This window comes from Melampsora larici-populina (assembly GCF_000204055.1).
Source record: "Melampsora larici-populina 98AG31 unplaced genomic scaffold MELLAscaffold_96, whole genome shotgun sequence".
In the NCBI taxonomy this organism is placed as follows: domain Eukaryota; kingdom Fungi; phylum Basidiomycota; class Pucciniomycetes; order Pucciniales; family Melampsoraceae; genus Melampsora; species Melampsora laricis-populina.
Genome location: NW_006768860.1, coordinates 153,542 through 180,583, shown reverse-complemented (window position 1 = coordinate 180,583; position 27,042 = coordinate 153,542). Strand labels below are relative to the sequence as shown.

Genomic DNA, 27,042 nt, shown 5'->3' with positions numbered 1-27,042 from the left:
TGTACTGGGAATATAAACAGAAGACACATATTATTCTAGCAGTCCAAATATATCATCAGAACATAGATGTGCCCATCTATGTACCCAAGACATAGCACACATAAATTTTGTTTTCATAGAAGAGGACCTCACTTTAAGTGACCAGCTGGTGCCAAAGCCCTGTTACGAGCCAGGATTTGGTCAGTTATCAAGTCCTGATGTGTAGGCAAGCTCAGTTGAAAAAATTGAAGTCACAGAAGCCAGCAACTGACCTTCAGATCTAGAACTGCTTTTCAATCAACTCTGTGTTTTTTTCCTTTTTTCTTTGTAAGTCATTGGCCTTGTTATACAATGGTCTGTCCATCCTTTGAATGACTCATTTTATCAGTTTCATATCAGATTTTTTGTCAATCATTGACCTTGTTATCCATTGTTCTTTATCTTCTCTATGTCCATTGTTTGGATGACTCAGTTTATCAGTTTCATAACGCTTCAACCAAACACTTTAATCTCTGCCCTTCAATTGTTATGAAATCCATTCACATACAAGGCTCTATCTCCTATCTAAATCTCTCATTATATTCCCTTGATTTGAATTGGCTCAGAGCAATCGAAATCATAATTGTAATTGAACCCAATAAAAGTACGTCTCTATCACTTTCACATCAGTTTATTGCACATCAATCATTCATCTACTTTAATTTCACTTCCATATGATTGTGTTGTTTTTATCCCGTCATTGTCTCCCAAAAAGATCACAATCTCTTTCAATCTCTTTCAATTTCTCTGTTATTTGTACTTGCAACACAAATGAAACGTGTAAACTTGAAATTGTACTCGCAACACAAATGAAAAGTGTAAACTTGAAACCACTATATGCTTTACAGCCGTTCCAAGAAAGGTTGACAACTGTTTTTTGGAGAAAGTTGTCTCCGCAGCGGCTAAAACCAAAGACAAAACTTGATAACAGGTTTATTATTTCCTGTATTCTTCCAATTAGCGGAGAGACAAAATCAAGTGAGGGATAAAACCCGGGTTTTGCACATTGGCAAGATTTTCAAAAAAATCAATCTTTGTTGGAACAGCTGTACTTGAACTTCCTTGCCAAGTCCCCAATCCCTAAAAAGTGGATAATAAGAAAATCCCAACATGAGGCAATGAGTTTTTTGAAAAAATCTACCCTGATTGGGTTGAATTTGGTTGATTTTTTTCCAATCTGCCTTTCCTGCCTGTAATCTACACAGCTTTGCAAGCTAGTGAGTCCTCTAATACATTTTATCTTGCTGGGATCCTATTTACTATGTTTGTTTTCAGAACCTAAGACCAAGATTCATGAGATAAACTGTGAAATTATGTATTTATCACAACACTTTTGGACTGTTGTGTAAGACAACCTTGCATGGAAGCAAGTTTGGGAATTACATACACAGAACTTTTCAAATTGGCATATTCACTCCACTGTCCCAAAGTGTGAGCATTACACTGGGGGGAAATATCTGTCACATTTTGATATGTGATCCATAAGCTAATCTGTGTCACGCTGTACATACACCCAACACAAGTGACATACTTTCACATGCCTTGAAAATGACTTTAATTCACTCTTGACCCACTTTTGTACAGCCTCCTTGGTAGTTTTTGCCTGGTGGGATTTTAATAGGGCTGTGAACCGGACCCAACCCTGACCGGCCAAATCTGCCCAAGGGTATCCTTGATGTTCACAGTACGTGCTAGGGCTGTGACCCAGACCTGACTCTGACCAGCCATGTAAGCTTTGTGAGAACCTTCACTCAATCCTATGGACAGGACACTGTGTGAGCACAGTAAGGGATTTTCTAGAACCCAAGGGATCTGATTGGCAATTGCAATATCAACGGAAAATCTGGTTCCAAAGGATCAGGGGCAGGAGATTAGTCCCAATATCTCTAAGGAACCAGAACAGAAAGAGATTGAGAACAACTTTTATAAGTAATGAAAAAAGGCCTAAGGCTAGGTGTTAAATATTAAGTATTGGTCTTGGGTGATGTGTAATGACCGTAGGTCTTACAGTTTCCCCACCTATAAAAGAATAGCGGAGCCTCCCCACAAGGCCTGAAGTGAAATTAAAACAAACCATAAAGCAAAAAAGCAAAAAGAAAAGGAAACACACACAAGAGTTTTGAAAAAACTGAAAAGGAAATTTTAAAATAATAGACAAGCAAAAAGAAGAGAAATGAGAGAAACAAGAAAAGAAAAAAAGAAAAAAAGAAAAAAAAACACTGAAAACCCTGAAAACTTTGTGAATTGAAAATGGTCCTGAGAGGGCAAATACCATCAAGTATGCATCACCATTGCCCATCTGCCTTGGTGCCCTATGAAGAGAAAGGTTGAAGGAGTTGTGCTCACAGCATGGCCAAGTTGTTGTTTTGACAAATTTTACATAGTATACTATGGCAGTGCCTACAGAGGAGAGGAACTTACTTCCAGACCTCTTCAATCGGCAATCACCCCTCCATCCTCCCTTTCCACATACAGTTTCACCTTTGAGACGTGGAACATGTGGTGTTGCTTGAATGTTGACATGGGGACTGTGGGGCCTCTGGTCTTCTTTGTGATGATATGAGATGCCACAAAAGGGTTGTAGAGAGTGTTGCACTGATTTTTGAAATTGTAATAAGTGAACTCCTTTGTGTGTTTTGCGTATCCCCACAACTTGATGGCTGACTTCAATTCTTCCAACATCCCATATTCTACAAACTTGGTCAATTGTTGGTTGTCTAGCCTGATGGAGCTGTAATTGTTCAGGATTTGGATGTTCCTAACCCAAGTGATGTACGTCTTGAAGTCCTCATAAACTGACACCTGAAGGTGTTGGGCTTTCTCATAAAGTTGATCTTTCCAGTCATAAGGTAAACATAAGGCAAAGAGATGTGCTGTGAAACTGCACCAGCATCAAACCTCAAACAGAGGTTTTGGGTTTGAATTGGACAAACCACAAAACATATGCAATATGTATATCACTGTGTCCTTGTGGCAGTTGCCTGACCACAAGCACACACGGAGTGCCTTTGAGGCACAAAGGCAACTTGTGTGCGCTTGTCAACAAGCAAACACCACATGGAAACACCACACAGACATGGTGTATGTGTATATTCATTGAACTATAAATGCTTGCTTTTCCACTACCTGTTCCTCCATGATAGTTTAGATGAGTAGAGAGTGGAATGACTACATATATCACAATGGCTACTCAGGAAATATTTATGAAGCTGTTCAACAGTAGCAAAGAGGAATCTGGTCCCTAAGACCCACTTTCCCATCCAGGAACCTCTTTGATGCTGGCAGTGACTCTTATATTCAAAACCTCTTAACCACCTCTATATCAAAGACAACTTTTCAAACAAAAGATAACCCACAAAGCATTTTAAAAAAAACTTCCAATTCTACAAGTGACAATTCTTGATAAAGAAAAGAAGGCTATTTACAGAATATATACAGCTAATTCAATTCAACACAAAAACAGAAATCGATATGAAACAAGATTTTTTTTGGTTAAAAAAAAGAAACTACCCAAAAGAGATTCATGCATTTGCAAAACAAAATAAAATGAAATGATGATGATCAAATTGAAACAAAAAAAAATCTTTCAATCCATTGATGTTTTTGGAAAAAAATCAAACCACACGTTCAATAGTATTAAAGTACCTATATCCTCAACAAAAAACCCAAACCCAAACCAAAAGTAAGTTTTACAAAACCTTAAACCAAAATCAAAACGAAACCAAAAAAAAACACAGAAAACCAAGAACCCAAAAACTTGACTCACATATAACGAGATAAGATCATATATAAATGTCTATCCCAAACCATTTGAGATCTATGTTTCCAAAACGAGTTTCTAGTTTTAAAATAATCCCATAAACTATTGATCAACAAACCATTCTCAGTACTTAGAGTGATAGACTTTCTTCTTTTTTCAGAATCAATAGAATTCAATTCAGTTTTCGAATCATAACCTGGTACTAAATCTAATGTGATTTGTGAATTAGGTCCAAAGATCAAATTAGGTAAAAACCTTAATAAGCTAAATGGTAAATCATATAATCCTGAATATTTTCGTAATACAAACACCGATTTTAATGTATATAGACTTGGAGCAGGTTTGAGATGTTTAGATGAGGTGGTAATGGATCTTGTTGCATTTAGAGAAAGTGAAAGTTGAGTGACTGCTGCTGATACTGCTCGATGATTGATGTGTCCACTAATCCCTTGATCATCAAAGGTCACAATCTAGACAAAATGAATTGGAATCGGATCAGTATCCAAGTATCAGTATGAAAGGATCGAGTTGGATTGAATTAAATCGCATTACACTATCAATCATCCATTTATCGAGATAATCTTTAACTACTTTAGAGATCGTTTCAGTTGGCCACCATTTCACAGGATCATCCTGAACGGAACTGTCAAGACCAGATCGAACAAAAATAAAGAAGAAACCAATGAGTATGATGTGTAGAAATGAAGAATGATGTTTCAAAAGATGAAGATCCATCAAACTAACGAAATATCCATCACATCACACCTTTCTTCACGTATACCTAATTCTGTACAACTAGCTTTCAATTCGATCCTTCTAATCTCACCTAAACCATAATGATTACCTGAACTTAAAACTAAAAGTGCACCATGAGTTTTAGTTTTTTTTAGGATTGAAATTATAGTTGGACCAAAAAATAAACATTCATCATCTGGATGTGCTACGATGATTAAGGTGGATTTTGAATTTCTTAGAGAGATTGGAAAGAGTGATGGATGATCTGATAAGATTGAAGTGACTAAAAAGGCGACAAAACAAAAAACAGTCAAAGATTAACTTGTTGGTTTTTTTCCTCCTGGGATCAAAACATCAGAACGAAAATTGATGATGATGATAGATTTGTTTGTTGGGACGACTTACCTATCCACCAAAACATTGGCCAAACAATCCAAAAACAAATCAAAAGATTTAATTTAAATCGAATACCTCTAAAAGCTAACAAAGATCTAAAAGAAAGCTTAGTATTTTGTTTCAAAAAATCAAACCATTCAAAAAAGATTTCAAAAGAAAGACCTTAGATTTCCAAAAAGCCAAAAAAAAAAACTTTAAACTCACATTGGATTAAAATTGAAGCCAGAACGATTACGATTTAAAGAATTCGAACTAAACGCTCTACTCGGATTAGAAGGAGGAGGATAAAGATCTAATCTAGATAACTCTTGACGCCAGTTTTCTTCTTCTGCTTCAGCTTCTGCAATCACATCTTCACGATCACCATAAGTTTTATTAATTTGATAATTTGGAATCGGTGTATCTTCAAATAATGGACTTAGAGGTGGTGAAGGTGTTGGTTTGGGTTTGGGTTTGGATGTCATTTTCTTTTGGTTTTTGAGTTCGGTTTGAATTTGAATGGAAATGTATGATTTGAAGATATGAAGAGTTGAGTGACTTGATGAATTGGTCTTGTTTCTTTTGAACTTTTGACACGAACACTGGTCAAGAACTCGACCCCGATCTTAACCTAACAGAACCCGGGTATAAACCGGTACACCTCTATCCGATTCCCATCAAGACTCTCTCTTCAATTTTTGCATTGGTGTTTCGAGAACAATTGACTTTTTTGTGCCAGAGCAGCGTGGAATTGAGCAGATATGTGACCGAGCAAACCGATCTCGTCCCACTCGATATCAGTGCGCGAAGACGAAACAAGCAGGAAAAGACCCTAATTATCAGTTATGTGCGTGTCAATTATCCACCAAAGCTCTATGGATCAGAGATATCCTGAATTCAGGATGTCAATATGAGAAAATTGATGGGAGAAAGTGGATCAGACTGATCGCTATTGGATGAGCGCAATAAGAAAGCGGGAAAAAGATGCTTCATTATAGGTCTTAAAAGATCCAGATCCATAATTATTGAATGTGATTTTGTCAGTGAAGTCTAAGAGACTATTTAAAAATCGCCAGGAATGGTTTGATTGATTGAGCGCCAACGGATTTGGATAGGTATATCATACCACAGCTTTGGATCTGAGAGTGATTGAGAGCCATCCTTTCACACCCTCAGACCTCCCGCTCAAACGATCCTAAAGCTTTCTTGTTCTTTCCTTGGCTTTAATCTTCTCTTTGACCAGATCTCCATTCAACGTATATAATCCTCTATGTACTATCCTTACCTTTCTTCCTCCATTCATCTCATCATCCAATATCCACTTGTTACCAACTATACCTGATCTTCATCAAATCATCGTCATCCAAATCTCAAACATGGTTTCATTCTACAACCTATTCTTCCTTACTATCTTCGTCTTTACTATCTCCACTACTAAGGCTCTTAGCTTACCAGGTTTAGATCTCAGCGGTCTTCCTAAGTGTGCTCAAGGATGTGTGATCAAAGCAGCATTAGGTACTATTAGAAACTGTAACTTAGTAAGTCTTCCTTGAAACCTTTTTCTTCATAATGAATGTCGTCATTTTTTCAAAAAAAGTTTACTGATAAACGTTTCTTCGGTCAATTAGCTTGATATTAATTGTCATTGTCAGGATGATAGTTATCTTCGAATCAGTGCTAGATGTATTATCACTTCTTGCTCTGTTGATGATGCAGTTAATGCAGAGATGTGGGCCCACCACGTGAGCAGTTTATATTTTTGTTTGTAGCTCATGCTCTTATTAAGCTTATGGGATTTGATACCTGTTAGACTTGTTGAAGAGTTTTTGCATTACTATTGGATGTGCAAATCTTCATATCTCTACGTCTCCGTCTTTGTAAGTTCTTTCTTCTCACTTCTTCAAATCATGACTTGACTGACAATGTTTGATTTTCTCATACCAAAATCTTCTTAAAAACATATACCAGACCATTTTTGTTACACGTCTTTTTTGATCATTATGGCTCTGAGACTCAGCTATTGGACTTTATTTATTTGTTTCCTACAATCTCTTACGCATGTGTCTATGCAAATACATCATCATCATCATTTAACTAATTTCATCAAATCTTTGAGCTCGGATTTCAGTGAGACAAATTTGAAAAGCACGCTTTGAAAAACTCTCTATGAGTTAATCACATCAGTATATACCCAAATTATCAGCAAGAAAAGATCCCAAATTCCTTCCAAAAGTGTTGTTGAAGATGTGGGATATGTTGATTGGTATTCTTCTTTTTTCATTAAGATCAAAGGTTTTCAGGAAACCAATATGATTGTGTTGAACTTAAAGTTACATCCAGGAAGTAAACAAATCCAAAACCATGTTTGAGATAAAAAAAAGCCACATAATAGCCCAGTAGACAACCAAAGGAGGGTCATTATATTCTGCTCAATTCAAGCATTAACCTTTTTGGCTAAAGGTAGAATACAAAGCGATTTGAGCCAAACGTCTATCCCGGAAAATCATCTACAGTCGTTTTCAAAAAGCTTGCCGAAATTTGCCCGCAAAACTCGAGCAATTTGGCGGTGAATTAGCGGCAAGCTTTTTGAAAACGACTATACAATTGAGCAAGAATCATATTTGGTGAAATGATTACCGATTTGGATAATCAAGATGTCGGTTTTGAGGAATGTTCAATCAAGACAAATAAACCCAAAGACTAAAGTCTATAAGATTATCATAAAATAAGTTAGAATTTAAACTGCTTCAAGTTTTAGCCATTGATTTTGATTTATTCCATTCCAATACCAAGGCTTTTTTGTGGATGAATGCCATTAATTAAGCAGGATTTGCTTTAACTTTTTGATCAAAGTGTCACAACATGATGATGCTAGCGACAGGACCAAAGTTCAGTTAATTTATGCATTGAGGTAAAGATCACATAGTATGATAACCCAGAAAAGCAGCATAGCCAAAATTGTCTTCATATGGAAGAATGAGAAATTTCTTGACGAGTGCCAGTGTGCCAGTGTGCCAGCATTGAAGTGTGTGTTGCCCGTCGATCCCGGGATTGTCCCGACCAAGGTTCGGCTGGGGTCACCCCGAGATTTTCAATCGCGTTGCAAGAATCGCGTCTCTCTCTCTGCTGCCTCAAGCTGACCCTCAAGCCTGCCCTCAACCAGTTCGATCCAATAATTTTATCAAAACAAAGAAATAGTAAAGTGGAATGAAACCAGTTCACCAAAAGACATCCAACTTGAAGATTGTATGAAACGGATCATCCATCAAATCAAACCATTTTATAAAAACCAAAACTACAACCAATCAATTTATCAATCTATCATCATCATCATGTCAGCACCCAATCGAAAAAAACAAATCACATTAAATCAATTCTTAGGAGTTTCTACTTCTATTAAACCTATCACTACTCAATCTAATATAGATCAATTATTTTCAAAAACAAAAAAACAAAAACCAAATGAAGAAAAACAGACAACTTCAACTTCAAATCAACTTAAAAGATCATGTTCATCAGAAGAAATCAATCAAAACGGTTCATCAAATGTCAAAAAAGTTAAAACTAATCTAGATTTCACCCCATCTTTGGTCGAATCAAAACTTATTAACCAAACTAATCATTCACTTCGGATTGAAAAACATTCAACAAATCAAGATCAACTAGGTTAGCTCCTTTTTTAAACAAAAACAGCCATATGAAGAGTACATAGATATATGTAGATTTATTGCTAATTTAAATCAGAAGATCTCTTTAGATTCCAAGGATCATGATCAACTTACTAAAACTGATGATCAAGACCAAATCAGTGAGTCATTCTTTTACTTTTACTTTCCTGCTTATTGACTTATTTAAAATGAATCCCAATTATGCAGCTAAAACAAACAAAGAACAAGACGTATCAACTAAAGTGACAGAAAAGGAAGAGGACGAAGAAGAGGACGACGACGAAGAAGAAGAAGAAGAGACAGGAGAGTTAGTAGATATCATCAATGAAGATGATTCTGATGATAAGACATCATGGGTTAAAGGAACGCCGTAAGTTGAGCTCTATAGAACTTTTCCTTGAAATTCAAAGCTAATCGAATTATGAATGATAGAATCCCATATTCTAGTTTGGTTCATACCTTTACGTTGATCGACGGGACTACCAAACGACTAGAAATTACTAAATATCTAAGTCAATACCTTATGAAAGTCATCAACCGAACTCCCAATGAACTAATCAAAATCATTTACCTATGTATCAACCGAGTTGAGTGTTTCAGATCCTCTTCTTGATCAAAGTTAACCTCATCTAACTTTCCAAACTTTGATCTTTTGTGACAGTTGTGTCCTGATTATGAAGGTATCGAACTTGGAATTGGTGAATCGATCTTGATCAAAGCTATTGGATCTTCAATGGGTAGAACACCTACTCAAGTTAAAGCTGATTTTAAAAAAGTGGGAGATTTAGGACTAGTAGCTCAAAACAGTCGATCTACTCAAAAAACAATGTTTAAACCAAAGCTCTTGACTGTTAATAGTGTATATCAAGATCTAAAGACAATAGCTACCACTTCGGGACATTCAGTTTGTTCATTTCTTTCGTTTCATTGGTAGATTTTTCTGAATACAGATCTGATGTTGTTGTTGTTTTGTCTCACTTTTTTTCAAAGTCTCAAGCTAAGAAAGTGGGAATTATTACTAAAATGTTAGCGGCTTGTGAAGGCGAAGAAGCTAAATATATTATTAGATCACTTGAAGGAAAACTTAGGATCGGTTTAGCTGAACGAACAGTCTTAGTGGCTTTAGCTACTGCAGTGGTGACTACAGGTGTTGGTAAGTTGCTCCCCGATTTGAAATTCTTTTTTTCAAATCAACCCATCCAAACTGATCTTTTTGAATTTTGAACTAATTCAACTAGGTACTTCAAACCCAACCAAACGTAAATCCAAAGAAACTTTATCAACCGAAATTCTAGAAGGCACCAATTTAGTCAAATCAGTTTATTCAGAAATCCCATCTTATGATTTAGTGATTCCTGCTTTATTGAAAGGAGGAATCCAAGGATTAAGAGAGAATTGTAAATTAACACCGGGTGTACCTTTAAAACCTATGTTAGCTAAACCTACTAAATCGATTTCAGAAGTCTTGGATCGCTTCGAAGGTCAATCGTTTACTTGTGAATATAAATATGATGGGGAAAGAGCTCAGGTGAGTGAACTTATCTTGCTTTCTTTGGTTTGGATGGATAGCTGAGACCGAAGTGGATTAAATCATCATCTTTTCTTATTTTTTGGTGGTTTGAATAGATTCATTATTTAGAAGATGGAACGATTAGTATCTTTAGTAGGAATTCTGAAAACATGAGTGAAAAGTATCCAGATATGTTAGATCAAATGAAAAAATCGATCAAGACAGATATCACGAAATCATTTGTATTAGATTCAGAAGTAGTAGCATGGGATCCGATTTGTAAAAAGATCTTACCGTTTCAAGAATTAAGTAAACGGAAACGAAAAGATGTGAAAAGGTCAGAAATCGATATTAAGATTAAAATCTTTGGATTTGATTTACTTTATTTAAATGATGAAGCCTTAATCAAACAAGATTTAAAGTATCGTCGAATGAAGTTAAAAGAACATTTTAATGAGATTGAAGATGAATTTAATTTAGCTAAAAGTTTAGATAGTGATAAAGTTGAAGAGATTCAAGTGTTTTTAGATGAAAGTATTAAGGCTTCTTGTGAAGGTTTGATGGTGAAAATGTTAAATGGTGAAAATGCTTATTATGAACCAAGTAGAAGGAGTATGAATTGGCTTAAAGTAAGTTTCCTAAAAGAAAACAAACTTCACACTCTTAAAGTTTTCTGTAGATTGTATTCTTCAAATTCAAATCTTTAATTTTTTCTTTTTTTTCTTCAGGTCAAAAAAGATTATTTAGCAGGTTTAGGAGATTCATTAGATTTAGTAGTCATCGGAGCTTATTTTGGAAAAGGAAAACGAACAAACGTATACGGAGCGTTCTTACTAGGAATCTATGATCAAAGTACTGAATCATATCAATCGATTTGTAAGATCGGAACCGGATTCACAGATGAAGTTTTAGAATCACATTATCAAAAGTTAAAGCCATTAGAGCTTTTACAAAAAAAATCTTATTATGATACAGGTGATGTGAAACCGGATGTTTGGATTGAGAATCGGATCGTTTGGGAAGTTTTGGCGGCTGATTTGAGTTTGAGTCCGATTTATAGTGCTGCTAGAGGTTTAGTAAGTCTTCTTCTTTCTTTCTTTCTTTCTTTCTTTTTTGATTTGATTTTAAGATGATTTGATTTTTTGGGGCGGGGGTTTGTAGTGTGGTGATGGTACAAGAGGGATTTCATTAAGATTTCCTAGATATATTAGAGAAAGAGATGATAAAGGACCTGAAGATGGAACTGGACCTGATCAAGTTGAGTGATGGATTTGAATTTTTAAATCAATTTGATCATACAGTCTGTAGAAAGAGAAAAGATGATGAAGAATGTTGATGGTCTAAGATTTTCTGTTTCTGTTTCTGTTTTTTTTTCGTTTAGGTGGCTGAAATGTATGAAAGACAAGTTTGTACACAAACACAAGGAAGTAAAGGGAAATTAAAGAAAAAAGAAGGTGAAGATGATGATTTTTGGTGATGGATCAAAGGTTTTTTTTTTGATATATATACATTATCCGATTATGTTTGTAAATAATTTTGAAAAGTTGAGTTTTTTTAAAGGGGTTTATGTGGTAATTGAATGTAAATTGCTTGGATTTGATTTTTGATATGAAGGTTTAATAAATTTGAAGCTTTTGATGAGAAGATTTGATAGAAGGCTTCGAAAAGGGATTTGATGAAGAATCCTCCATCGTCCGCAATGATTAGTAGCAGATAAAATTAGATCTAATGAGATTACCAAACGAAGGAGTTCTGAACCCTTTTCACATCAACAAATGTTAAAAGGATTCCGGTTCTATAGGTCAAACCTGTTTAGACGCAGTAGTTATTGGTGGTGACTTAACATTTTTTCATCAAGTTGATGCACGAGTCTTTTTAACAGTTTGGGATTTAAGCCCTTCCAAGGAGTCAGTCTCATAGTATACCAACTTGGCAAACTCTCTTTGAAGAATGTTAGGTTGAGTTTGTTTTCTCCAACTCGCCATCTCTGTTATTTATCATTAAGCTTCCTTACACTCTTTTGATGGTTTCAAGACCCAAGCATCTTAATATTCGTAGTATCAACCACCAGTTAAGATCGAGGGTTCTGATGTTATGTTGCTCAAGAGCTCTCTTCAAAGAAAATTCCACTTCCATGGTCTCCCGTCTGGTTCGGATTTTAACGACGGTAGTCCATGTGTTTTTTTTGGCAAGCTCAATATTTTGTATCGCCGATCGTTAACTCTCGAAAGTCTGAATCCAGTCTCGTCATCGCCACCCATCGAGTCCTGACTCCCTACCTTCAAGCAACATTGAACTTTGATGATAAAGACCTCACAGGACCTCACGTAAAAAAAGAAATTCTTCAAGTAAGCATTTGATTCCAGCTGGTCAAGAATACGTACATAGCACGGTATCTTTTTAAATGGAGTCGGTAAAATGTTCCGGTTGTTAAGAAACCTAACCGGCCGGGTTTCAGTGACGGTTTTTACGTGAATAGTTGTCCAGATCTTCAAATGTCAAATTTACGTCTTTAGCTAGTTTTATCAACTCGGTTGTCATCATGATGATATCGTGCGCGTTGCAAACCGGTCCTTGAAACTGTCTCAGCAGGAAGAACGTGTGTTTGTAGAAATGTAAGCCCAAAAGAAGGTGGTATAAACACTCAGCCTTTAAATGAAATTGATTCACAAACCTTCAGTTTAAGATTCTCTCACCATACCACATGACTTGATACGAATCAACAAATCCACTTGACATCAATAATTACTTTTCATTTTAATTTACAACTTTTCAAGCTGGACACTGGAGAGTTTATCATTTACATAGTTACAAACCAGCTTAAACTTTTTCTTCTTCTTTTTCTTCTTCTTTTTCTTTTACACTTAGAAAGTACTTACATTTGAAATCCAATGGTCAGTCGTCCAATTAGACCACGTAATTCGATTTGTTTTTGTTTATACTTTCTTACTTATCAATTACAATTCTTTTGAAGCTGATGTCGAGAATATTTGCCCCCTTTTTCCCCCCCAAAAAATGGAACAGTGACAGATTTAAGTGACCAACGTTGTAACAGAGATCCACTTCCACGAATCCTATCAAACAGCTCAGAAATTCCTTCGCAAAGTCATATACGCATACTAGATCAAGCTATGGAAAGAAATTATCATCATAATGAAGCAAGCCATGCTGGACGTTCTAGTAAAAGAATTAAAACAGATTCAATAGATAATCAGAAAAGAGAAATTGAAGGAGTTTATCATCATAGGAAAAGTGTTGTAGTAGGAGAAAAAGAACAAGAAGAAGAAGATGATAATTATCATCATTCTTCTTCTTCTAGAAATAAATCTTTTGAACAATTTCATCAATCTGGTAGTGCTAGTGGTAGTACTAGTCAACATCATCTAATTGAAACCCCTCGTTCTCAGGTAGAACGTAATTCAGAATTTAATATCATTGCTAGTAAATTTAATATCAATTCATCAGATTTACAAAACCTATTACAAATCTTTCAAGTAAGTTTTTCTTTTTGATTTTCCTTTGATTTTTTCGAGCTACTTCAACTCTAATCTTTGTTGTTTTGTTATTTTGTTTGGTAAGGAATCGATTCCAGAAACACGTCAATTTGCAATCACTTGTATGTTGATTAGTAAATTTCAAGATTTAGAACGTTTGATTATACCCAATCATACTGGAGTAACATTAAATCTTGGAAAAGGATCAAATTGGAAAGGAGCTGATCCAGTAAGAGTAAGTGAATTGAAATTATATATATATATATGTCCTATAAAACGATTTTCATTGAGTTGATTGTTTTCTATATGATTTTAGTCACTTATTAGAGAAAAATTAAGAAAGTTTTTATTAGAATCTGAAACTCAAGCTTATAGTACGAATGAAACAGTTGATCATAACCCGATCAATGGATCATTAGAGCATCGAATGATTGTGAGCAAATCTCAAACCTTTCCTTTCAATTAAATCAAATCACAAACCAAATCACTTACATGTAGTGATTTGATTTGATTCTTAGGATTCACTTCATTCAGAATCTAAAGAATTTCAAGAATCAAACTTACCACCTGGATTTCAAACTTTTAAAGTTGATGCAGAGTTATCAGTCATGAAAGTGATTAAAGAAATCGCAAAAGCAGAAAGATGTAAATTTCAAAGTAGAGTAAGTATATTTAATTCCTCATGACTTTCATTTGATTCCTTATTCTTGATATATCTATTACTCATTAATTTTCTCTTTTTGACAATTTTGTTTAAGATTCTTTCTCAAATTAAAAATCCTACTCAAGATCAACCTGTACCTGATCTAAGATCATTAGTTGCATTAGTAAGCGTTTCATCATTTTCTTTTCTCTATCTTGTTCATCATATTAAATTTTTAATTTTTCACAGATAATACGATCCAATAGTAGAAGTGAACGTCGTTCAAATGATGAAATATGGAATGATACTCCATCTGATGATAAAATGAGATATGCACATTTGGTTGGTCAATTCCTTATGAAATCTCAAAACATACTTTGAAGTTCTTGGTTAATGATTTGGTATCCGATTTACAGAGACTTGAAGGTGCTATCTTTCATATTGGTGATGCAAAAGATGTGACCTTGATCAAAAGTAAAATCGAACGTGAAAGATCAATGTGGGATCCAGTTGATGATAGATTAGCATGGATTAGGTCCTTAAATGAAACTGAAAGAAACATGTGAGATTTTTTTACAATACTCACTTTTTCTCTCCTCATAAAATCATCTCTAATTCTTTCAACTTCTTTCTTGCTTTTTTGTCTTCAAGTTTTGAAAAATTAATCATTCATTTAGATCAACTCATCTTTAATGGATCTCGTACATTTGATACAATCAAACGTCAACATACCATTCATTTACCATCTCCTATCGAATTTCAAACTTCTTTAAATGATCATCATTTTGATTACTTAAATTCAGTTCAAACTGATCTTTCTTGATTTTTTCTTCTTTCTTCAAAAAAACTCTTGTCTTTTCTTTCTTACTCTCTTTCTTTTGAGGGGGGGAGGCAGAGAATTCAAACTTAATCACACATCTTTGTAAATTTGTATATGAATATTTTTCTTTTTGGATATGGACTTTTTTGATTGATTGATGGACTCTTCAACATAATGATGATCTTAATTGAAAGAAGAAGGAAAAAATTCAAGAGTTAGGGGGTTTCCTTTTGCTCAGAATAATCCTTGTTTTGTTTTTTCCCCTTTTTTTGAATATCAACAGTTATGATCATGAACTTTACATAATTGCATTTGATTAAAAAACAAGAAACTCAATTTTCAAAGATATGCAGTGCTACAAATGGTACTTGAGGGTTTGATTTGAAAGATCTTATATTGCAAATGCAATTCTGGCATCACTTGAATGGTGCCTACCCTGATTTCTTGTTGTTGTTTGTGGAATGGCAAATTATGGGTTTAGACAGATTTAAAAGAGAATGTGAATGCTACACGTACCCAAAGGCACAATGGTTTGTATAAAGTTCCACGGTCATTGGGGATGAACAGCCTTGAGGATCAAACCCAACAAGATCCTTGGGTTTTACAACATACAGAGTCCTAACTCCATAAAGGCGCAGACATTGTGAAAAAGTTTGTCACAAATTCCATATCCATCCCCAATATGACTCAAGACAAAATGTATGCTAGACTTTCCATAACAAATTCTTGTTTGAAAGCAAATATAAATAAACCAATGCCAATAAACAATGTAGAAAAAAACACTACCCACTCCTCCTTTGTGTGATGGAGGATTTTATGGGTTTATTTGTAGCATTTGCTTCAAATACCTTGGGTGTGACTGTGTCACGAACCTGTCACATGGCAACTGGTAGAACCCCCAAGCTTCTCCCCTTACATCTAGTCAGTGCAGAGCACATGTGAGGGGTCAGCAACTTTCTGGCTGAATCATCACCAGAAAGGTGAGGTGTGGGTAGAGTGAGGTTAATAGCACCAACCCTGGGCCAGCAACACAGGTGTTGCGTGCTGCACTGCGGTTTCTCTGACCACACCGCAACTTAGAATCAAATTCTAGGTTGCAGCCTGACCCGCCGTGCAACAAGATCTGTTGAATCAATGTTTTTTTGGGCCACAACAACATTTGTTGTGTTGCTGCCCAAAAAAATTACAATTTGATGTTTCTTTTTGGCACTGTTGCGCCTGTTGCGTTGCGCAATGGTCAAGGTGCCGCACAACCTGACCTCACCTTTTTTTGTTGTGGTACTTACCGCAACGCAGCACCTAATGCTGGTTTTTGTTGCATGTTGCGGAGCAACGCACCAAAAAACACCCGTGTTGCAGTGTGGTGCGTTGCTGGCACAGGGTTGATAGCATGGTCTTCATCTGTCACACTCAAGTGAATACTTGAGTTATTTCTAAAGAGAGGATTTAGTGCCAGTGGGAAGAGTGAGAAATCCTTCAAAGTAACTTACTCAAAGCTCTGATTATAACAGAGCCTGCATAACTTTGTACTCTGATTCCTCAAAGGCTACCCTGGATACTTTACACTCCCTCTGGAAGACTTATCTTATGCAAATATGAAGCTTGGTTATATAGCCAATTATTTCCACTGGCTTAGAATCACCACTTTGAAGCTTACAAGGGCTCAAAGAGGGTTGTGGAACTATAAAATCAAATACAATAGTACCACTTTACTCAATATTCTTGGTAAGAATCAAGTGACTTGTGATGTGGAATTCTGAAATGATGTGAAGTTGGTTCTTTTTCCGGGGTTGGAACAAAGGGGCTTATATATCCATGACCTAGGCTTCAACTTATGGTTGGTGCTTAGGTTTAATTTTACTATTTAGGTCATAGTTAAGTCTTGTTGCATACAGCTGTTCCAACAAAGATTGATTTTTTTGAAAATCTCGCCAATGTGCAAAACCCGGGTTTTGTCCCTCACTTGATTTTGTCTCTCCGCTAATTGGAAGAATACAGGAAATAATAAACCTGTAATCAAGTTTTGTCTTTGGTTTTAGCCGCTGCAGAGACAACTTTCTCCAAAAAACAGTTGTCAACCTTTCTTGGAACGGCTGTAAGTGATTCTTCATACTGCACCATGAGATGTAATTCTTATGGTTTTAAACAAGTTACAGCCATTCCAACAATTAACGGTAGAATTCTTCATCGGCGTGTTGCATCCAAATTTAATCCAAAAGTCAAAAACTAGTTAAAGCCTGCTCAAAGTGACAGGTCTCCCAGGCCTCCTTCTTCATTCGCGTGCAAAACTGGGTTTAATCCAGTTTTGCCCTCTCTAGATTTAACCTCAAGAGCAACACACGATCAAAGAATTTTGCTGTTAATTGTTGGAATGGCTGTACATATATTTACATATGTGTTACATATATTTGCATGTATGATTGAATTTGTTAGTCCGGGTTCCTGTGCACAGGGCTCAGGGCTGACAGTGTGTGGGGTAGTGGCAAAGCTTACTACCCACCCCAAGTTGGCTGGTTCTCACCAGTTGGTTGATGGGTGGTTCTTCCAATCTCTCTCCTCTGTCAGGGTTGGTGGGATGGACATTAAAAACTCTAACTGTGACGAGCGAGAGGGAGAGAAAACATGAATGAGCTTGAGATTGGTGAATAAGCTGTAGTGGCCATACAGGATTGTTTTTCCTTATTCTGAGTTTCCTTCTTTGGAAATCCACTCCCACCCTTGAGTCCCTTAGACCCTAAGGGCCCGTTTGGTTGTTGTCAACTTTGCAGGTTGACCCAGCCAAAAGTTCAGGTGTACGCTTCAAGGCAGTTTGAAGAGTACACCTGAGTGTTGAGGCGTTTGGTACACCCTTTTGGAAAAAGGGTGAAGCATATTCCCGGAAGGTCTACCAGCCAAAACGGTCAATCTGCCAGGTTGACTGTTTTGCTTCTGGCAGGTTGGCCTGCCTAGTGCCATGAGAAGACCTTGCTTTGGTCAAGTTCCACAATCATTGATTTCAATGCTGGAGTGAACAACATCAAATTTTTCATGAGATTGTAGTTAGATGCAATAAAATTTTGTACATACAGTCACAAATCTGATCCCTTGTCCTCAGCATGCCTTCAAAAAAGAAAGAAGATGTCATATAAGAATGAAGACATTCATACTCCCAAAGTCACGGCAAAGTGGACCAATGAGGATGTGTCAAAAATGGTCAATTTCCTCTTGAAAGAGAAGGAAGCTGGGAAGATGTCTGACTCGGGCTGGAAGAACAAAACATAGAATCACTGCGCAGAGGCACTCAAAGGAACCGAGCGAGTTGGCACCCTTCAAAAAACATGGCTCCAGTGCCAGAACAAGTTTACAAAGGTAATGATCATCTGATCTGGATTTTATCTCACCATGCTGGATCACATAGATCTGACTTCAGTGGTTCTTTCTTGTTGAAATTCTTTTTGAAGTTGAAGGGAGAATTTAGAGACGTGAGGGAACTCAGCAAGAAGAGTGGAATGGGCTGGTGCCATGTTGAGCAGACGTTGCAAATCTCAGAAGACGTGTGGAAGCGACTCGTTGAAAAAGAACCTATGCGAGCAAAATGGGCAACCACACCCTTTCCACTCTTTGATAAGATGGAAGCTCTTGTTGGCAAGGTACTTGCATCAGCCGAAGACACATTTGATCCGACTCAACCTACACCAGCTACAGTAAATGAATCTTTGGAGCAAGAGCCACTCCCATCATCAGATTACGATGTAGCATACCAACAATATGAAAGTGGTGAGGACAAAGAGGAATTCCTGGTGTGTATGGTCTTGAGGAACTATTGTGTATAATTTTCAAGTAGACTCATTATTCAATTTTGCTGTTCATAGCCAGATCAACTCCAAGATAGCCTTGTCAAGCTCCTTTTGCGCTCCTTCTTCTTACCCAGACTTGCAACCTCAACTGGCACACTCAGATTTGGAGATCACCTTGCGCAAGCGTAAGCAAGATTGTGTAAAGATGATATGTCTTCATCTTCCAAACCTAAAAACTCTCAACACCGCCAAGGAAATAACAGAGCTGCCGCACTCGAACTTTTTGGCAACAAGATTCTCATGGGCCTCAAATCAACTGTAGAAGAATCTCGGTCAAAAGTTGACCAAGCAATTGCAAAGATAGAGGCAAGTGTTGAGCTGAGTCCCTTAGTTCAAGCAAGGATCATAGCCATGTTTGGTCAACATCCAGAGATGGCTGGAGTTTATATGGCAATCAGTAATCCTGCACTTGCTCAAAATGTTTTGTCAGAGATGCTTGATCAGAATGTTGGAAGTTGAGACTACAAATAGTGTTGTGTTTTCTGTACAAGTGTTGATTTGATATGTTGCTTTATTTGTTGCTATGTTTGATCTCATTTGATATGTTTCTATCTTCTCATGCTGCTCTCCATTCTTGTCTTGTGCTGTTTTCATTTCAACTCTTAGCTGCGTATGTGTTACTTTTTCTCTTTATAAGCCATCTATGAGTCAAGGGTTTGATTCTCATCAATTTCAAACCCTCTTCACTTCACTACCTGCAATACTCTTACTTACGACATTTTGATTGCATTGTGAATGACTCATAGGTAAGCCATTAGTGTATTCATGTTTTTCTCTCTCTCTCTTTCTCATTTATACTACTTCATGCATGTACAAATATGTTTTGTGGACTTGTTTTTTGTAATAAATGTTCTAATGATTGATTTCAAACCCTCTTCACTTCACTACCTGCAATACTCTGACTTACAACATTTTGATTGCATCGTGAATGACTCATACAGAACACATCAAAGAAATGAAAGCTTAAAATTTGATTGAATAAATCAAATCTTCACAGAATTGAAAGGAGAACTCAGACTCTTTTGTTGACATCATTTGAGATTTTCTAAGATTTCTTAAAATTCCATTTTTCATCCAATCATTTCTTCATTTTGAGAATTTATCTTTGGCCTGTTCTCCTGGCCTCAGCTTGCTTCTTCTTGTGATAGTCTGCCCACATCCTGCTTGCAATCTCATCACACCATCTTCCTGCATCTATATCATCATTTGTCCCAAGTTCAATTTCATAGCTATTTTCCAAAGTTGAACCAGAGGTACGTGGCAGGGGATTTTCAGACAGGGCTTGGAATTTGGGGAACTCAACTGCAAGTTCACTGCTATCATGGAGACGGATGAAGTTGTGAATTGCGCACATAGCAGGCACTAGTTGGACTTGAGTTTTGAAAGGATAGTAAGTCCCATGTTCCATGACTGTAAAGCGCTTTTTTGACACCCCAAGATGCGTTCAATCACCATATGTGCACTGGAATGTCTCAGGTTAAAGAGCTCTTCTTTATTTGCTGGCCTGAATTTCGAACACAAGTCAGCATTGAGATTTCAATAACAGGTGGAATTACTTGACATACTCCTTATCTTTTAGCCGGGACCACTCCTGTAGATGGTACCTTACTCCTCGATATGGAACTAAGCATTTCCGGCTGAGACTGAAGCCGGCATCTCCAAGGTAAAACTTGCCTTCAGGAACTACCAAAGATTGTTGGCATGAGTCTTCCCAAATTGAGCTATCTGGCATTGTACCAGTGTTGCCTGGCATGACATATTGAAACATCATGTTGAAGTTTGCAGCCGCTAACACATTCTGACTGAGATTTGATTTTTGGTCACGGAATCAAGCTTGGTCATCTGGTGCAACATGTACTGGAAGGTGGGTTCCATCTAATGCACCCACGCAGTCTTTGAAGTATGGCTTGAAGCGTTCATCTGTGCAAAAGGCGAGCGGAAGAGATGTATGCAGTGTGGGCTGTCTAACCAAGTTGGTGTAAAAATCACAATTGTTGATGGCATTGAGGACTTTGTGAAAGACACTGCGCGCAGAAATCAAGGATCAGCAATGCTTCAGCCTCCAAAAATCCCAGGGAAATCATCATACCATGAAATTGTGTCTGGGGACCTTTGAAAGTGTTCCTTGAGTTTGCGGACAGAGTTCCCGGTGATGATGGTGAATAGAAAGATAGCTAACTGCTCTTGAACAGTCATGTTTTTTGTATCTTGAAGAAGCCCTCTGCTTTCCAAATCATCCACCAGTTTAAGGAAGATGTGAGGCTTCATGCCCAGCTGATTGTAAAGACGGTGTGGATTATTTGAATCCAAAAGCTCGTTCAGCCATTGTTGGTCGGAGAGAACAAAGTTGTTCTGGACAGTTGGTGGTCTACGTTGTAAATACGAGGTGTAGTATTGAGCAGCACCCAAGGTTGCCAAGACCAGCAGTTGTCTTTGAGTGTGTTGCTCTGCTCGAATAACTGGCATCTTGGATTACAAATAGATGAGAAAAAACTTTGATTGTTCTTCAATCAATGCTTTGCAAAACTTTTCTATGTACAAAAATTACCCCTTCATGAAACCCATGATCTTTGGGTTTCATGAGGGTCAAGTCCAATTATCAAGAGGCGGGGTGCACAGTGCCCGTGGAGAAGGCCCCCGACGTCGGGGGCCCAACGATCTTGCGCAAAAGTGTCAAAAAAACTGTGATTTTTCTGTCCAGGCCAAATTGGTACGCTGAGCCTGCCCAGTTTGCCCCATCCCCAGCCGCCAGACTCAGGCGTTGACCTCAGGAGCACTGAGCCATCGTCCAACTTCATCAACACTGATCAGCTGGGATGAGCGGTCCTGCCCTGATTGTATGAACCCATGGGGGATCCGTCAAAAGATATGCTCAAGCGGGCAAAGATGCCTGTTCCCGCAATTCCCGTTTGTAGGTTGGATCTCAGCAGCCGACTTGTCCAAATCATCCCTCGCTTTCGATAAACCCTCAGTGAATCCAACGACCTGCGGTCCATATTCCTTTGAAAATGAATGCCAATCCAAGAAGAACATCGTTTTGCTTGCGCTCATGACTCCAAGGATGTGTTCGAGGACCTTGAAATATACTTGAAGTTCAGCCCCTGACTTATAGGTGACAAACAAACCGTAGGATAGTTTCACATCGGATCTGATTCGATCGATAGCAGCTGGGATTCGGTTGTTCAGATTGATTAGCTCACAACCTACTCTTATCGGGTCCTAGATATATCATGCCTACATCAAAGCTCATCACAAAGCACTGTACAATTTCACCAAGGCGTACGCGACCTCCACTGATGCTGAGGCTGGAGCTCTCCTAGCGCTCGCCACTTTCACTAAAGAATACAAGAAAAATATGACCAAAGAGCTTGACATCCCAGCCGAACTTCTCGAACCTCCATTGCTAGATGATGATATCCAAGGCTTGGTAGATGAATATTTGAAATCGATCAAAGTTATAATGGAGGAATGGTTGAAGAATTTGATGACAGGAGAGACGCAACTGTTTGTGAATCGTACTGAGCCACCAGAAGAGGATGCCGATCAGATGTACACCATGCAAGGCTCGAGTATCATGTTTCAGATGGTTTGTCATGACTCACTCTCAAATATCACAGTGCTTATGAGTCCTTCAGCGGCTGATGTTGAATTGCTTGCGTAGGTAAACGCACAGATCGACTTTGCCATTGACAGCGGGCAGGGGGCAGTTTTATCAAGGGTTGTAGAGGAATCAGCAAAGGTCATGTTATCAACCCAATCTCAGTGGACGACTTTGTTAAATGAAGAATTCAAGAAACACGCATCCTCGAAAGCAAATGATTGGAAAATACGTCACAGTCAAACCCAACCTGGCTATCACGTTCCTTCCTCAGATCGCAGTTCGGATTGCGGTTCGTCTTCATTACCTCATTTCATACACGAACAGATGAATCACTTCTCTGATTGACGGTTGGGCGTTTACCACCGTTTCTGTTCCTCGACAGGACAAAGGCCTCTCTGTCCGACGTGGAGTAGTGAAGCTACTCAAGTCAATATATCAACTCATAGGCGAGGATCATGTCAATCTCAAGGTCGAAATCTGAAGGCGTTTCATGTCAAGAATGTATGATGAGCATATGGCATTGAAAGTATTTATCAACTGATACCGACCAAATGGTCGCAGGTACCAACAAGCTGACATTTCCCTTCTACAAAACAGGCGCTGGCAATGGATGGCTTAGGTGAACTCTGGTTCACTGGAGCCTTCAATGTCCACACTGTGGGTACAATTATGATGCAGCTGTAGTTTGCAGGATGAGATTCGAAGCTTCTGTCAAACGATCGTGGGAATGTGCTCAATCAAACACACCCACAACTTTATAGCTTACGATAGCTTTCCTAGCCGCTCATCTGCGATCACGAAGCAAGCAACAATCACTTGTTTCTTAGTCTTTTTTGTTTGTATATGCCTGTCTGAATACGATCCTGCCTATGTCAGCTGTGGCTCTTCATGCCAGTGTCTTTCACATATTTAAACCAGCTTGTACTTGAGCAGACAGTTGAAAATATAAATTACTTTCGAATACTTGTTTGTCAAACGGTCCCTTTCAACCGGGAGCTTATGTATCACATCAAGTGATAGACTTTGACTAAAGTTGTTTGAATTTGATAACCTCAACGGTGATTTCGCGATTTGTTTTCTTATTACTTCCTTTGTATTTTTCCATAAATAGCACAGTAGGAAAGACTACTCAGTGAGCTGTGATTCACCTGTAAATCACATTCCCTTGGGCGATCTGCCTCAAGTACTATGTAGACTTGATTGGCATGGAATATGTGCCACGGTCGTGTGTAATAACTCACTAGATCAGGATGTACTGTTAGATTTGGTAAACAACATCATGCTTAGTATAAGTCAGCAAGTGATTGATTATCTTCAAATCACATCTACCAATCATGCTTGATACTAGCAAAGATTTACATGGAAAGCCTTGTCATTGAGCCGTTCAGACAACTTCCACGAACATTGTGATTGGGTGATGTATGTCAAAGTATGATTAGGCTTGCAGCATACCCTTAGAACAGTCAAGCTATGTCACTAGTTTCCCAAGCTACCACCCATGGATCTCATCTTGCACTCGAGTTGTGAATTGATCAAGTAGCAAGTGTTCATCTTTCTTACAACTTAATAACCACCAAATCTACACCTTCTCCTGATCATACAAATCAAATCAAATCAACCAAAACCAACCTCACACGATAATTCAAACCAAGAAGCCAACAAAAAAGAAAAAAACAAATCTAAACCTCAAACCAAAAGATTCCCAATCTTCTTCTTCTCTAAAGGTTTACAACAAATCTAGCAACCTATATCATCTCCAGACATTAAGATCACAGTTTGTTCAAATTTAGATTTAATCACACCTTTTCTCATCCTACCTTCTACTAATGCTGCCATCACTGTGTCTTTTGCAAATACACACCAAGCATGAAAAGTATGTCTACAAAGAAACATCAATGAGATTTCATTTACTATTTCTTCTTCTCCTACTGGTTCATCTAACTTCAATCCACACTTTTCACACTTCAGAGAGCCTTTTTGCACGTTGTGCGAAGGAACCAAAAATATAAGCAATATGCAAACTCTTCATTCGGAAAAAGAAATAGTACTGACTATCTCCTAAAGCTCCGGGCTGACTGACTGACATAGTACATCCTCGATAAATCTCGACAATCATTCTCTAGAATTGATCTACACCCTTCAATCAATGAGATCTGAGGATCACATCGGAAAAAAATTAGCAACCGCAAAGATCGAAAGAAAGACAGAGAAAAGCGAAACACATACCTGTAGATTAAAATCATGAAGAATCTTAATGATAGATTCTTTCAAACCTTCAATCTCCGATCCATTTCGGATTCGTCGAATCAATCTGATCGGGTCAATTTCAGATCCAACATTATCTAAAAGACCTCTGATAAAAGCTAAAACATATCATCCATAAAGATAAACACCTTTAGTCACTTCTCAGAATTATGTTTTAAAATTTCATGGATTCATACCTGGTCTGCTTTCCGAATATAACAACAAGTCTTCCCAAAGATCATGATCATTCTGTTCCTTAGCAAAGTCAATCACCTAAAATAATCATTGTGATCATCTGAGGATCACATCGGAAAAAATTAGCAACCGCAAAGATCGAAAGAAAGACAGAGAAAAGCGAAACACATACCTGTAGATTAAAATCATGAAGAATCTTAATGATAGATTCTTTCAAACCTTCAATCTCCGATCCATTTCGGATTCGTCGAATCAATCTGATCGGGTCAATTTCAGATCCAACATTATCTAAAAGACCTCTGATAAAAGCTAAAACATATCATCCATAAAGATAAACACCTTTAGTCACTTCTCAGAATTATGTTTTAAAATTTCATGGATTCATACCTGGTCTGCTTTCCGAATATAACAACAAGTCTTCCCAAAGATCATGATCATTCTGTTCCTTAGCAAAGTCAATCACCTAAAATAATCATTGTGATCAAATCCTGTAAGATTAAGATGTCTTTCTTCTTCTTACGGACGAGGAAGAGAGATAGGTGATCTCATAAGGAACCAACCCTTTGAACATCACCAATTCGATCGATTATCAAAAATAGAGCTTTTTTGTTATGTCCCATCCTACCCAAAAGATAGACCATCTCCGGAACAAAGTCGGCTTCACTACAGATCTTATAAGCCTATTCAAACCCGACCAGGTATCATCTCAATAAATCTAAATCATTACCATGGATGTAAATAAATAAAATATGAAATCAGATCCAAACCTTGGCAAGACTATACGTGTTGCTTGCTCGAAGATATTCCATTAACCTTTTTCTATCAAACTCTGCAAAAAGATCAACGTGCAGATCGCTGTAATCTGTTCCTGAGAGTGGATCGATGTCGAATCATGCATCCAAATAAGTGGCCAGATATCGTCGGTGATCTGTCAATTGAGTTATGACGCTTAAAACCTTTTTAATAATCGCAAAAATGAAACACGATCTTTTCAGAATTCCACAAGGATACAGTTTGAAATGTCAAGAGAGAAGCAGACTCACGGGGATTGAATGAGTATGTTCAACTAATAGATTGATAGCTGTCCCATGCTCTTTCTTGTTCAGATTTTGATATGGGTTCAACTCATCATCAAACTCGATCAATAACAATACTTGATCCTGGACATCAGTAAACAAGTTATGATCCTCGATCAATTCAAATACCTCTGGCTTTCTCAATCTCAAATAGTAAGCCAAAGCTTTTCCGGGTTGATGATTCAAAATATAACTGTGTGGGATTAAAGAGAGTCAAAACTTGAATCAGACGATTGAAAAATTAGGAAAAAGAAGCAAGAAGGGATCTTACCGTTCAGTTAGACAAGTCATCAAGAGTACATTTGAATCATCATTGATTCTTGTTAAACGATCTTGAGTAGCTGATATCACAGCAAATACATTGTATATATCTGGTGGCCATCTCCTGATCATCTTTAACATGTTCTGATCTCGAACAAATATAACATAAACATCGAGGTTTACATAACAAATGAGAGTATTTGAACACATACCTCAGGATCTCTTCGCAGTAGATGAATAAGAATGACTTCATAGACCAACTTTGAATCATCAAGAAAGTAAAGAAAGTATGAGATCCAAATTTTTCAAATCTTGTAGAACATAACAGCGTTAATGATAGAATGATAATCACAATTAGTGAAAAGAGAATCCTTCTAGTGTGACTTGACTACAAACAGAATGATACGGTTCAGTGAGATTATGACTAAGAGATAAGAAATATCTTGGACGTACATTGTTTTGTTTGAGTGTAGCATGAATGAGGGATGAGACATTGAAGAATGTAAAGACAACAGCTACCCAATTCATATAACTGAATTCAAATTCGCTTCCCACCAAGTTAGATCCGAAATAAGTTGTTGATACCAAGAGCGAGCTCCATGGTAAGAGAATACAAGCACCGAGAATAAATAAGCAAAGGTAACTTAATGTCTTCTGGAATTGGCTGATATCTTTGTGCGGATTAAAAGCAGTTAAAGGTTCATGTTCAGATAGTTGATCTGTAGGTTCCATTTCAGTTTCTTCTTCGTCAATAGTCAAGATCGTTAATGAAACTTAGAATGTGATGGAGTCGATGCAGATTTGAT

General features: G+C 37.4%; 4 protein-coding genes across 4 annotated transcripts; 3 read left to right on the top strand and 1 right to left on the bottom strand.

Annotated features, from left to right (window-relative positions):
• Window positions 1–3,314: 3,314 nt before the first annotated feature.
• On the bottom strand, window positions 3,315–5,416 carry MELLADRAFT_118612 (uncharacterized protein; the record flags this gene model as incomplete). The annotated part of the gene is made up of 6 exons (XM_007418574.1): window positions 3,315–3,663; window positions 3,785–4,248; window positions 4,331–4,421; window positions 4,523–4,796; window positions 4,919–5,004; window positions 5,114–5,416. 6 exons carry the CDS (start codon window positions 5,371–5,373, stop codon window positions 3,633–3,635), a joined length of 1,206 nt encoding a protein of 401 aa, XP_007418636.1.
• Window positions 5,417–6,185: 769 nt separating this feature from the next.
• On the top strand, window positions 6,186–7,005 carry MELLADRAFT_73660 (uncharacterized protein; the record flags this gene model as incomplete). Its single annotated transcript, XM_007418556.1, has 4 exons — window positions 6,186–6,426; window positions 6,517–6,630; window positions 6,699–6,765; window positions 6,857–7,005. The coding sequence occupies 3 exons, from the start codon at window positions 6,265–6,267 to the stop codon at window positions 6,705–6,707; spliced, it is 285 nt and encodes a 94-aa protein (XP_007418618.1).
• Window positions 7,006–8,977: 1,972 nt separating this feature from the next.
• Window positions 8,978–11,543, top strand: MELLADRAFT_41015 (uncharacterized protein; the record flags this gene model as incomplete). The annotated part of the gene is made up of 8 exons (XM_007418550.1): window positions 8,978–9,142; window positions 9,218–9,460; window positions 9,547–9,703; window positions 9,795–10,084; window positions 10,183–10,695; window positions 10,795–11,142; window positions 11,228–11,323; window positions 11,448–11,543. The coding sequence occupies 8 exons, from the start codon at window positions 8,978–8,980 to the stop codon at window positions 11,541–11,543; spliced, it is 1,908 nt and encodes a 635-aa protein (XP_007418612.1).
• A 697-nt stretch (window positions 11,544–12,240) lies between these two features.
• On the top strand, window positions 12,241–15,026 carry MELLADRAFT_113846 (uncharacterized protein; the record flags this gene model as incomplete). The annotated part of the gene is made up of 11 exons (XM_007418577.1): window positions 12,241–12,414; window positions 12,546–12,619; window positions 12,935–12,960; window positions 13,091–13,560; window positions 13,646–13,795; window positions 13,877–13,993; window positions 14,079–14,222; window positions 14,319–14,387; window positions 14,453–14,545; window positions 14,620–14,765; window positions 14,855–15,026. The coding sequence occupies 11 exons, from the start codon at window positions 12,241–12,243 to the stop codon at window positions 15,024–15,026; spliced, it is 1,635 nt and encodes a 544-aa protein (XP_007418639.1).
• Window positions 15,027–27,042: the final 12,016 nt, after the last annotated feature.